Source organism: Emydura macquarii, unplaced genomic scaffold (assembly GCF_026122565.2).
Source record: "Emydura macquarii macquarii isolate MOO-44397 ecotype Brisbane River unplaced genomic scaffold, CSIRO-AGI_Emac_v2 contig_1483, whole genome shotgun sequence".
Classification (NCBI taxonomy): Eukaryota; Metazoa; Chordata; order Testudines; family Chelidae; genus Emydura; species Emydura macquarii.
Genome location: NW_027131620.1, coordinates 26,137,955 through 26,151,569, shown reverse-complemented (window position 1 = coordinate 26,151,569; position 13,615 = coordinate 26,137,955). Strand labels below are relative to the sequence as shown.

Genomic DNA, 13,615 nt, shown 5'->3' with positions numbered 1-13,615 from the left:
GCTGTCACAGGGGAGCCAGAAAGGCTTCTATAAACACATTGAGGGAAAGCAGGTCCACGAAACCAGGCTGCTCACAATTCATTTTAATCGTCTTGGCTGTAAACACTGCCACATGGACTAAACACTGGCAGCCGGGCCCAGCCAAGGAGTGACAGGAAAGCAGTGAGCTGTAAGGGGGCATCTGGCACTTGAGGGATCTCGGGTAGGCCTGGGCTTAACAGCTTTGCTAGTAGTCTGGAAGAGGGAGCAAGCAGCATGTTCCTGGTGTTCACAGCTAATTCTGAACTGGGAAGAGAACACCAAGCAGGACAGTGCAATCGCACCAAGGGGTCTGGAGAGATTAGAGACATGGGCAGCAAAACAGTCATGTCAGAGAGAAGCAAATCATGCATCTGGGGATGAAAAACTCAGAGCACAGATCAATGGTGAGAAGAAGAGACATGGGAATTGGTGATGGGACCCTGGGGTGAGAGTTAATTTAAACTGGAACAGGTGCAGAGAAGGCTACTAGGATGATCAGAGGAATGGAGAGCCTCTCTTACAGGAGAAGATGAAAATAGCTTGGCTTGTTTATCTTAGCAAAATTAAAGTAGAGAGAGGATCTGATTGCTCTCTATAAATATAAACTGCTCTCCATAAAGGTAGGACAGCGATTGAAACTAAAGGACAATGCTGGCACAAGAACAATTAGATATAAACTGACCATGAGTAAATGTAGGCTGAAAAACAGAAGATGGTTTCTGAGTAGTAGAGGAGGCTCTGGAACAGGTTCCCAATAGCAAGAGTGGGGGCAAAAAGCCTGGCAAGGTTTAAAATGGAGTTTGGTAAATGGATTAACGGAATGATACAATGGCATCGCCTGCAACAGCAGGGGACTGGATTCGATGACCCAGGAGGTTCCTTCCAGCCCTACGGTCGTATGATTGCAAAGTCAGGTTTCATTGGCTATGTGAGTCAATAAAATATTGGCCCTTCCTGGCCCAGAACACCCATTCAGGCTGAAAACACCACGTCCCAAGCCCTGGGGAGAGAAAGGTGTTGATATTAGAGTTAACATTAGCTTTACAAAGGGAAAAAACAGCTTCATCATTAAGTTCTTAGTGTGGTTCTGTAATGGAGAGTCTGTGACCAGCCATGAAGCTTTCAGGAAGTGTCCTCAAATTATCCATTGACAGCTTTGCCATAAGCCTGCAGGGGGCTCTGCCTCTTGGAAGGGATTAGTGCAGGCTTTGAATTCCTCTTTGGATGAGGGCCTCCTGGAATTGTCAGGAAATGATGATTGGCCTGGGACACACCACAACTAGATGCAAAGGTACATTCTGAAAGACCAGGAGACACTATCATCATTTCAGCCTAGTCACGCATGGCAGCTTTCTAGGTGGAGTCGGTCGATCCTGTCACTGGTGCTGGCAGGGGAGGCTCCTCTCATGGACCTTCCTTTCTCATTTCAGATCTGACCAGGGATGGCCAGAGTGACTGCTCTTTTCGTGGGATTCTTAGCCCCACTAAAGAAAGCAGAGGAGAAGTATTGGGATGGCTTTTATTGTACTTGTGGGTGACAATCTGGGGTTCTGTAATGCAGGGGTCCCCAAACATTATGTCCTAGAGGAGCCCACAAAGGTGATTTGCCAGGAATCTAGGAACCAACTCTATTGTACACATACCGCTATTTAAAATTAAAGATGAATGCAGCTTACTACAGTACTTGGTTAGGTTTGTATTTCCCCCCAGAGAGGCATAGAAAGAGCTTGGGGGCTGTGTACGCTGGCATTACAAACCTGAAGCTAATCAGTGCTTAAAGGCTATGGTGCCAAGTGCTGTGTAAATGGCCCTAGGTAGAGCGCTTTGCCTTCACCCTGCAGCTACAGGGGCCCCATAATGTGGCCTTCCTTGCTCCACATTGCTGGCTGACATTTGCAATTTGGCATTTTCCAGAGCAGACGCTGAGTGGTGCCTGCAGTTTTTCTATACCTTGAACATGTGGATTTGTGTATGTGTAAGTAAGTCTGTGTCTGTGCATGCACTCTGGATACTTAGAGGTCTACTAATCACATGCATGCAAATGTAGTTTGCACATCCAAATCTGAGTTTCTGTACCCACACATACCCTTGCGAGAGCAATTTTAGAAGCTGTGCTCAAAAACATGGATATAAGTCAAGTGCGAGTATGGATCCTCTGAGACAACATGTATGGTTTCATAGGACGCTCCCCTTTTTGGATTAATCTGAACATTTTAAATAATTTGGGATTTATGAAGGGGTAAAAAAGCAGGGCAAGAGGCACTGAAACTACACTCCTTTCCCAGGCATTCCCCTCGTTATCAATGAATTGACATTTTTCCTAAGGACAATTCTCCCAATGAGCCAAAGAACAGCCAGGGCCCAGTCACCCATAAGACCATGTGGGCATTAGGTGAATATAGGTGCACATTAATGATAAAGGGTTCAAAATAGATTGCCCCATCATCCCAGGGAGCAAATTTCCATAATGATTGGAGGAGAGGGGCTCCAAGCAGGAGGAAAGGTTTAAGTGGGGGCTCAGCAAGTTGTTCATGAAAGTGCTTTGGAGGCTTTACAGGAGAGGTTGGGGTCTTTACTTTTTTGTAGCTTCTTTGCTGTATTTCTGCAGGCCCCTCACATTTCCCCCTTCCCTCCATGCTCCCAGTCCTACTACCTGTTTACAACATTTTGTCAATGTCTGCAATGTGGGCATAACTTGTATAGCAGCAGCTACAATAAAGACAGTGATTCCCTTGGAGAGACTGAACAACAGACTTCAGCGGTGGTATGGTCACTAGCTAAAAAAGAATTGCACCACAGATGACAAGAAGCATTTCTCAAAGCACTTACAGGGAGTGGGACTGGAGATTGGAGCAGCTGAATAGGAACGATGGGGTGGTGGAGCCACAAGATGGTGCTCTAGAGATGCTTTTCCTTGGGGTATCCGAAAGGTCCCAGCCCTTGTGTTATCTTGTAGAGCCCCCTGGTTTTCTTCTTGGCTGCTCTCCAATCCCCCTGCCAGCTCGGGGCTCTCACAGCGCGGCGCACTGCTCTGACGGGGTCGGGAGGACGTTCCCTCTCGCAGCCCAGCCAGAGAAGGGGTCGCTGTTGCCTTCAGGATCTCACCACCCTCTCTGGCGCCCCTCTCCGCCTTTTGTTCCCAGACCGTGCGCGTCACCGTCTCGGCGGCTGCTGCGCTGCTGGGCGGAGACCGGAGACAGACGGACAGACAGAGTCAGAGCTGAGCAGCGCTGCCTTGCCCTGCCGCGGTAGAGCGGATGGTGCATCTCCGTGGCACGGCAAACGAACGTGCTTAGGGCCACCGGGCGCTAGTCACAGGCCGAGGACGCAGCCGGCTCCTGGGCGCAGCGCGGCGGGACGCGCCGGCGCGCCCCAGGGAATGAGTGCCTTCGGCCAGTAGCAGCGCGCAGCCGGCATGGAAGCGGCCGAGGAGGAGCCGAGCCAGCCCGTCAGCCCGGCCCCAGCGCCGCCGCCCGAGAAGAAGAAGCTGCAGCGGGCGCCGTCCCCGGCCAGACCCAAGGATGTGCCCGGCTGGTCCTTGGCCAAGAGCCGGCGCGGCAGCCACCCCGGCTCGCCGGCCTCGCTCTGCGGGAAGCAGGGCGCGGGGCCCGGGCCCTCGCGACGGCCGAGTGGGGGCAAGGACGGGCGGCCCGAGAAGAAGGGGAAGCCGCCGCAGCCCGCTGGGGGCAGGGGCTCCGGGTCCGGGAAGGGGGCGCCGGGCCGCGCAGGGGCCAAGGCGAAGGGGCGGTGCCGGGGGCCAGCCGGGGAGGAGCCGCCGCCCCCCCTGAGCCTGACGGACAGCAGCTCGGAGGGGTCGGACTGCAGCGCCTCCGAGGAGGCCAAGCTGCTCTCCTTGGAGCTGGGGCTCAGCGGCAGCGACCCCGAGTTCCCCGACCGCGCCCCGTCCCTGCCTGCCGGCGAGGGCATCTCCCCGCCGCCCGACGAGCCCTCCGCCGCCTCCATGGCCAGCAGCCGCCTGCAGCTCAGCACCTCGCTGGCCTTCTCCGACCTGACCGAGGAGTTGCTGGACGCGGGGCAGGAGGGCTGGGTGCGGGAGCTGGAGGAGCTGCGCTCCGAGAACGACTACCTCAAGGTGAGGGGCGCCGACGGTGTGGGGGGCAGCGGCCCGGCCCGGCGAGGCACTGGGCGCACGGAGGAGGTGCTGGGGCCGGGGAGCGCGGATCAGGGTACGGCGGGAGGGCGGGCAGGGCCTGCGGGTCACCGGCCGGGGCAGGAGAAGCCGGCGCAGCGGGGGCTGTGAGGTCCTGGGGGTCGGGGGCAGAGTCACTCTCGGGTCCCATCTGTGCCGGCCGGAGCAGTTCGCTTCTCTGGCCCCAGGGCTCGGAGGCGGGCGGGGCGGGGCGGGCCGGGCGGGGACAGCTGCCGAGCCGTTCGGTTTGTGGTGGATGATGCCGGGCTTCTCGCTTGCCAGCTGGCCCTGGCCCGAGAGCCGCCGAACAGCAGCGGGCTCGTTGTGCGGAAGGAGGGCGGCGGCTGAGGGTGAACTGGACCCTGGCAGCGCGGCTGGAGAAGGCAGGGCTGCGCGGATCTGGGTGCTGGCAAAACCCGCAAAGAAGCTGCCTGGTGCCGCTGCTGGCGCCGCAGGCTCTGTGCAGATCACGGCGCTGCACGTTGGCCACCTTGGGCTGGCAGACAGCCCCTAACCGGCCCCGCCAGCCTTATTGCTCACAATAGGCATTGTCTCCTGGGACGCACTTCGTGCCCAGCTTCTCTGCGCAGCAGCCATTGGGGCTCCGTCTCTGGGCTGGGCCCCTGCCCTGCTGCCCCCACTCGCAGTGACAGTGATGTGACCCCTTGGCTGGAGAGAGTCACCTTGTTACAAAACTGCTTATGTGAGACATGTCCCAGTAACTTCAGGAATGCCAATACTTCTGTAAATGCCTTTCCTAACAGCGCCCGCAGTAGGTGGTTGTGTAGCTTTAGCTCTATCGGTTTCTAAACAGTCACAAGAGTACCTAACCTGTGTCTGTAGGAAGGGCTAGGTCTGGTCTCTGCACTAAGGCCCACATCTTCAAAGGTGCCTAACTCCCATTGAAATGGAAGGGAGTTAGGCACCTCAATGCCTTGAGGCTTTGTGCCTAGGAGACAAGATTTCAGTCACCCGTGGAAAGCCCTCATGCAGACTTGGTTTACAGAGGTGCAGTTTACCCCTCCCCATCTCAGAGCCTGGTTTAAAAACTGGGGATTACTGGTTTAGACTCAGTTCATGCAAAGCCAAATAAAGTAGTAGGGGTTTTTAGTCCCCCCTTTCTGAAAGCACATTGGCAGGAAGTCCAGGCTTCTTGCAGACAGACCCTTTCAGTATTCTGATACAGAACCACTGTAGATACTCAGTTGTCATGACAATGTAACAACATTTCCTAGTCTTAGAAACAAACAATGACATGTTAAAAACAGTGCTCAAAGCTCATTAGACCTGTGACTTGGGAGATTTCTCAGCTCTGGGAAAGGATCACCGTCCTTAACCATGCCTGGCTCTGCCCCATTGCCCCGGTGGTGGAGGTGGAACCCTTAACTGATATGGACATGGTGTTGAGGCTCCTCAATATGAAATAAGGTCTGCCAGCTGTTCTGACAGGAGCTGCCCCTCACAAGAGCAGAGCAAAGCAAGTGTGATGCTCTTGCAGTACTTGCATGCACCGGGAAACATGACTGGTTCACCCAGCACGCATTGATGCTGCTGGCCTCATTTTGGGGAACACATTTTCCAAATCATTAACTTTTCCATTAGTTCTTTCTCATGTGTGCTGTCAGCCTGGTGCCCATGTGTTCCTTGGGGCCATTTTCCAGGCCTGTGGCTTTGCTATCTAATTCATTAACGTGAAACGGGACTGCTGGCTTGGTGGTTGGGAGTGGGATACAGGACCCTGTAGGGGGCTGGTCTGAATCTTAGCTGGGACACTGACTGAAGTTCTCTGTGATGTACTGGCTGAGTATCACTGGAGACGACAGGAAAATCTGTAGCTGTGACTGAATTTTAAAGAAAAAGGGTCAGACAGAAAGCCAGGAAAATGGGTCTAGATGGGCTGCAGGCACCTTCCACCCTCCAAATGTTCGTAAGAAGCATGGTTAGATGAGATGTGTGTAATAATCTGTGTAATCTGGAGAGTCAGTCACAGCAGAACTGGATATCAGAAAGGTGATTTGATGCCTTGGCACCTACTGTTACTGATGACTCAGGTTGGAAGACAGGCCAGTTCTCAGATGAGGAGACAGTAAAATTGTGAGTGGGTTGGGACTTCCACTCTGAGGTGAGCACTGTGCAAAAGTAACACACTTGGAGAGGCTTGCTGAGGCCTTTTGTCCATTAGCCAAGTTCTAGTTCACAGCTGGTGTCCAAACTCCTTCCAGGATTAGTAGGAGGAGCTTTAGAGCTTTGATTTACAGTCAGTGGAAAATACTGATGAGAACCCTCCCGTTTCCCAGGAATGCATTTGAAAATGATTCTGTTTATCCATCTTAAGTAATTACACATCTCTGTGATCTCTTCTGATGACAAAATGCATACACAGCAGGGTTAAGGTGGAAGGATTCGATCTTACTAGTTATGAAATAAGACTGAAGTTCAACTGCCAGGCTCACGGCAGTGTCAGGGTGACAATTACAGCACCTTATCCACTTTGCCACCCCTTGCTGCTGGAAAGGGAGAGGGGGCTGGATTTCTACTGAGGTGGATCAATGCTGGGCATTGATCTTTTATATTCATACTCGAGAGCCCAGCCTGCTGCTGCTCCTGCCTTTCCTAATTACAGCAGAGTGAAACCAACCTGATTTTGCAGAGGCATGGCTGTCTACAGACTCAGGAAGTCAGAACCATGTTGGTTGCAGGTGGGTCACATTTGGAAGGCATACATTGGGGCTAGACACTTTTTTGTTTAAAATGGGAAAGCTTCAGTTCTGAAGAAGTTGTTAAGTTAGGCATTCACCCAGGACAACTTCCATCTTGCGACTGGTGAGTGGATTTTTTTCTAGCCCTTACGTATGGTACTATTCCTGCATTTCTGTAACCGAAATCATAATAGGCTGTGTAATAGGGCAATATTTCCTGACGTTAGGGAAGAGTTCTCAAGTGGACGAGTGACGCTGTGCTACAGGGGTGCAAGTGGAGTGTGTGAAAGTGTCAGTAGTTCTGATCACACATTTCTGACTTGTGTAGCCCATTTATAAGCAGCTTATTTCAGTTTGCTTTCCTGAACCCTCAACATGGGCTGTGGAATAGTATGTCTCGCTCCAGCTGGTCAGAAACCACAGGCACTCCCTCCTGTGCACTCCAAAAGAAAGCAAGCTGCAGCGTGAATTCTGCCTGGCTTTTCCCACAGGGAAAAGGGAATGACAATGTGGTGGAGTGTGCTCCTGGGAGCCACTTGATAAAAGTGTCTCCCGATTGAAATATAGGCTCAAAGACTCTTGGTTTTAAGGCCAGAAAGGACCATTATGATCATTGAGTGAGTCTGACCTTCTGTATAAGACAGTCCAGGAATCTCCCCCAGTGGTTCCTGCATCTAGCTTACAATGTCTTGTTGAGCTAGAGCTTACAGTTGGAGATAAATCACTTATTTTCTAGGCCTCATGAAAATAGCTGAAGTCCGAATCCTTTGTCTTTGGAGTGGTGTTGCTTTCCTTCAAAAGCAGGTATTAAAGAGAGATTCCTGAGGAGGAGGCCCTCCCTTCCCCCATTTCCAACTATCCAAGTAGACAGGACTATGCTATCATCATGCGCAGTATATTTATGAGCCTCAAATTATAAACACTTCCAGCCAAGTGCAGCTTCGTATAAGTTAGCCAGTTGGTGTTGCCTCCCTCCTTGGCTATGATTATAAAGAGTGCATGTTTCAATGGAAAACAAACAGATTCCACAGCCCCTCATCCTTTCCTCTCTGCTAGGCATGCACCGTTGGGACACAGGGCTTTTCAAAGACTAAGAAGGAAAATTTTGGTGGGAGCCCATTGCTAAAATATTGGCAGCTCTGGAAGTGATGATCTCTGTGCTGTGCTGAAGCTGCTGGCTCTTGGGATCTGGGGTGTTGTCTAATCTTTAGCAATAGGGGCCAAAACCAGAACCACTTAGATTCCCTTCCACCTTCAGACTTTAAGGGTTTGGATAAAGTGAGATCCAGAAGCAAAGAACCACCAATGTTTGGTTTTGCACAGACACCTAAGTACTGCTGAGCTCTGTGACCGGATAGATAATAATTTGTATCTTGTGTGAGGGAGGAGCAGGAAGATGCACAAGATCCTGAAAATGACCCTGTTTGTAGGTGTGTGCAGTGTGATCCCAGAAGAGCCATGCAATTTGTACAATTGACAGAAGCACAGAAGTTAATCACTGGAACAGATGTCCCTCTAAACCCTGCTGACGCTACCTCTTCCTCATTCTCATCAGGAGTGTTGGAGGAAGAGGACTGCTCCTCTCTGGCTCCTACTGTAAATGTGTGTGGTAGCTCTGTTGTGCACACCTGCCCTGACCCTCCTCAGCCGTCGGGATTCTATTAAAAGCATTTCCCCTAAGAGGCAGCAGAATTCATGTTGAGGTTGCGAGCTCTTCAAATGGAGGAGCTGTGCCTTTAAGAGCCCCACCAGCTGTCATCTTGTCACCCAGCGGTGTGGTGAGCAGGACCCCCGAATCTCTGCTCAGCAAAATGGAAAATGTGAGATGTGATATGGCAGCAGCTGCGGAGGGATGTGGAGAGGAAAAATGGGGACTGGAGATATAGTTTGCAATGAGAGGAGGGCAAATCCCTTAGACCAATCCCTGTTCAGAAAGAAAAGGGTCATGCTACAGACATTAACAGATGGACTGAGACCTGCTACAGCCCAGGGGTCTAACCCTGACGTTCTGCTCATCCCAGAATTAGGCTTGTTGGTGCCCCTTCCCCCTCCAATAACCCTCCTTGGTTGGTTTGTATTGTCTTGCTCCTGCCTTTTTTTGGAAGTGAAAGGTTTGTGCTGGATTTGGTTGATGTTGCTTTTTGTTCTCACCTAACAGCCGGGGCAAGGAGGGAACAGGAGATGCTGACAAAACGTAGGGATAAGCTCCTGCTGATGTGCCCCGCTCCTATAATGGTGCCTGAGCTTTGTTGGCAACAGGACCCCAAAAGCTGCTGCTAGTTTTCCTTAATGGGATCAGATTGCTACTGCTCCCATCTGAAAACATGGCCTTGTGGCTCCTCTAGTTCCCAGCATGCCTCTGCTTGCAGCGAGATGGAGGGTTGCATTCTGGGACCTGTCACCTGTGCTCGCCATGCTGCAGAGGAGAGCTGTAGAACTCTATATGCATGTGGCCACCCTGGCTAGTCATCAGTGCTCTCTGTAACTGGTGCTTTGTAGAATAACCTGCTAGTTGTGTGTGATCTGACTGCTGCATGTGAGGAAAGAGATCTCACGGCCCCTTTTATTTTTGAAATGTTGCACGTTTGAGTTAGCATTGATCTAAGTTCTCAGCTGTTTGGCTGTTAATTTATGGGGGCAAGTGTAAAGCTGTGAATTGTTTATTTTTTTCCCTTAACACATTTTAATCTCTGCTGAGCTGTTCATTATCTGCTGGCAAGATGCATTGGGGAGTGGAGTGTTGCAGCACTTGAGAATCTCTTTCCAAGTTGCCATGTGCAGGCACAGTCCAGCTTTTCATTATTGCACATCGGTGTAAAGCAGATGTCCTGCATCTCGTTATTTGCCGAGCACAGTGAAGGAGGAGCCTGTGTTTACAGATTGTTTCTGGTTTCCAGAGCTAGATCAGAGCTGGTACTGCTTTTAAAAAACGAACAACCATCCCAGCAGGGATGTGGCTAGGTTACATCACCCGCACTCCCTCACCCCCCAACTTCCCCATCTTGTGTTATGGGGCTGAAATAAATCATGCCAACCAGGCACCAGTCTCTTGCTTTTTTATCAACAGACAGCGAAAACCAATACACTGCAATCTTTATTTAGGGGCTGAAAAGGGGAAAACTATGGAGTATCTGGCCAATATTTTCAAGGGCAGTTAGTGATTTTGAGGTCCTACTTTGAGAGGGTTTAAAGGGGCCAGATTTTTAGAGGTTGGGTGCTCAGCATTTTGAGATTCAGGCCCCTTTGGGAAGTCTGAAAATCACTGTCTCTTCTGAAAATCTTGGCCTTAGATTCCAGGGGAAAAATCCTGCCCCATTATAGTCAATGGCAAATCTTCCCTGGAGCCAGGATTTCGCCCCAGACTTTTGAGGAGACCATGATTAATCCAGTGTGGGGAAGAACCACGGTCGGAGGAGAGAATGAGAGGAGGTAGAGAAGAGGGCAGGGGTAGACGGTGATCTCCCTTATCATCCCTCTTCCAGGTCTGTCTCAGAATCACAAAGGTAACTAACAGCTGTTATCCTGCAGCACGTTGCTGTCCCCCCACCATTTGCTGTGTAGGCAGGTGACTACAGGCCCTTCCTGGAGCAATGGCAGGTGGCTGCAAGTCTGGCCTACCTAGCAATCTGGTCTGTGTTGGCTTTGAAAGCTTGCACCCTCTGCTGTGCACCAGGCTTGATTCACCCATTCAGGTAGCCTCAGGGATTCTGGGGCACAGTCCATGGTTGGTTGCTCTTGTGTCCCCTCTCTAGACTGCCTGCAAGAGATAGCAGGCTTCCCTCTCTGCTGCTTGTGAAGCAGCTCAAATTGACGTGTGTAAATACAAGCATTGCACCTTTGGGTGGGGCCGAGGATTTGGGGTCTTAGTTTGAGCATGTGCTTTGTCACTGCTCTTACTCAGCCTCTGTCTGGAGGAGGTGACCTGCCATCCGTCCCTGTGTGCTGGCAGGGACAAAGTGCTCAGGCCTGTTGCAGGAGTATAGGTTGCTGCCTTGGGGCTGGAGGTCAACTGTGTCTGCTAGGGTCAGGGGGCCCTGGGAATTTGGGGCACAGCACGTCATGGGGTCTGGAAGCCTTTGCAGCTCCCTTCTTACTTATTCCCAGTGGAAATCCCATCTCATTTTCTCCGGCAAGTTATAGTGTGATCTCCTCCTCTGGCACTAATTGAAAGCTGCTGCTTTTGTTCTTTAATCTCAGAGGAAATGTTGCCTTGTCATTCCTGGCTAGTAATCCCCATTTTACAGTGAGAGATCACAGCGACACAGCTCTGCCATCCTGCATCAGATCAGTGGGGCTTCTAGCCTAGGACCCAGGCTCTAACTGGGGCTGGTACCAGAAGCCTTAAGGGAAGGTGTGAATGGACACTTAACTAAGCATATACACAAGCTTCTACTCCTATTATTGTCATCTATTGTTTTCTCTCCCTTCTCCTCTCCCCATTGTGTCTTGTCCTTATTTAGACTGCAAGCAGTACAGTGCAGGGACTGTCTTCTATTGTATGGTTGTCCAGCATCTAGCAAAACTGGCTTCAGTTGTGACTGCGGGTTCTGCATCTTATTGTAATAAATAGTGATAACTTCTCTCATGAGCATGTTACTATATAATTTTTTTCCCCCTAATTCCAGGCAGGTAATAGTTAGCTTGTGCTTTGAAGCATGCGGTTTGATATCATTTACATATTTTCATCCTAACTAGTGTAATAGCAGGTGATGTTCTTCTTATCCATACAACCATACAACAGTCTGATCTTTTTTGAATCCTACTAAGCTCTCTGTCTCAATATTTTGTGCCAGCGAGTCTTGCAGATTAATTATGCACCGTATAGAAAAAATTTCCTTTTACGAGTTTTAAATTCGCTCCATTCTTGCAAATACCTAAGCATGTGTATAACCACTTGTGAGAGCAGTTCCATTAAATTCAGCGGTCAAAATCCGATTGACTTCAGCAGAGCCCGAGTTTCATGTGGAGGGTCTACTCACAAGAGCAAAGTCGTGTACATGCTTCAGTGTTTTCAAGGTTGGAACTCAAATCCTTCTATTCCTGTCATCAGTTTTGTTGCTGTTCTTTGGACCTTTGCCGCTTATGCTCCTTCTTGAGACAGGATGACCAGAACTGGAACGCAATCTACACAGCAAGGCCACAGCGTTGCTTTTATGCAGGGATATAGTATGTCCACGGTTGTCCCTAGCACTTTCTCAGAGACCTTGTTGGTTTGCTTTTTCGTGTTTATTGAGCTGCCCAAAAAATGCCAACATCCTTTTCCTGATTACAATTAATGCAATTAAGTACAATTAATGTGCAGCCCATCTATAGATATGGTTGTTCAGCTCTTCCTGCTATTACTTTGACTCAGAGTTTCATCTGCTGTTGGATTTTTCAGTTTTTTAGGGCTTACTGAATTTCCTACCAATCTCGTTTCTACTCTTGACACAAAATTATTTGTCATCTGCAAATTTTGCCACCTCACTGTTCTACTCTTTTTGCATATAATCAATACACCAATTGTGGGGAGCACTATTAACCTCCTTCCAGTCTGAAAATGGTCAGTTGGTTTCTGTTTTTTCTCTTAACCAATTTCTGATTCATGATAGAACTTTAGCTTCAGCCTGTGGCTATTCAGGGCTTGATTACATTACAGCTGCACCTCTGTAGTGTTTCAGTGTGGGCACAACCTGTGCTGATAGGAGGGGTTCTCCCGTTGGTGGAGGTGATGCACCACCCCGAGAGCTAGAAGAATTCTTCCGTCAACCTAGCGCTTTCTACACCTGGGGTTAGGTCGGCTTAACTATGTCGCTCAGAGGTGTGGATTTTTCACGTCCTTGTACGATGTATCTGGGTCAACCAATGTTTTGAATGTAGACCAGGCCTTAATTTCCTGTATTATCTCTTGTGAGCTCTAAATAGTATCATTTCTGGTTCTCCTATATCCACTTTTTTTTGGCTGACTCCCACAAAGAATTCTAGTAAATTGGATTTTCCTCTACAGAAACAGAGCTTGTTTTCCCTTTGGATCTTGGTCCCTTAAGTGTTTTAAATAAGGCTCACTGGGCTTCCCTGGTTCACCCCAGAGCTTTTTCCAAAGACAAGTGATTTTACTGATGGAGTTCATTCTTCTTTTGAAAAAACAACTAGAGTCCTGTAGCACTTTAAAAATTAACAAATTTAATTTCTGCAGGCATAAGCTTTCGTGGGCTGCAACCCACTTCGTCAGATGCAAGAAACAGAAATTAGATAGGGTGTATATATATATATACATCAAAGGATAATGAACAGCAATGGAGGGTAGGTGTTAGCAAAGTCCATTCAGTTAGAGTAGATGAGGCCTATTCACAACCATTGATTAGAAGGTGAGAATGTGTGAACAGTGACAATTACTTCTTGTAATGAAGGAAAGAGTCCCTCGAAGAGTTCCACCAGGATTTCAATAATTTCCACCCCACCATCAACCTCAGCCTGGACCAGTTTACGCAAGAAATCCACTTTCTGGACACTACAATACAAATAAAGGATGGTCACATTAATACCACCCTATACCGAAAACCAACAGACCGCAATACATATCTTCATGCCTCCAGCTTCCACCCTGGACACATTACACGATCCATTGCCTACAGCCAAGCCCTAAGATACAACCGGATTTGCTCCGATCCCTCAGACAGAGACAAACACCTACAGGATCTCCATAAAACATTCTTAAAACTACAATACCCATCTGGAGAGGTGAAGAAACAAATTGACAGAGCCA

At 49.6% G+C, this 13,615-nt stretch overlaps 1 protein-coding gene across 3 annotated transcripts in view; it reads left to right on the top strand.

The window, feature by feature from the left end:
- The first annotated feature begins 2,855 nt into the window (after positions 1–2,855).
- MTCL2 (microtubule crosslinking factor 2) overlaps positions 2,856–13,615 on the top strand; it is an 84,672-nt gene continuing 73,912 nt past the window's right edge. For all 3 annotated transcript variants that reach the window (XM_067554515.1, XM_067554514.1, XM_067554513.1), the window contains exon 1: positions 2,856–4,114. In XM_067554515.1, the coding sequence (XP_067410616.1) occupies positions 3,437–4,114 (678 nt within the window). In that variant the 5' untranslated portion in view covers positions 2,856–3,436. The remainder of the gene's footprint in view (positions 4,115–13,615) is intronic.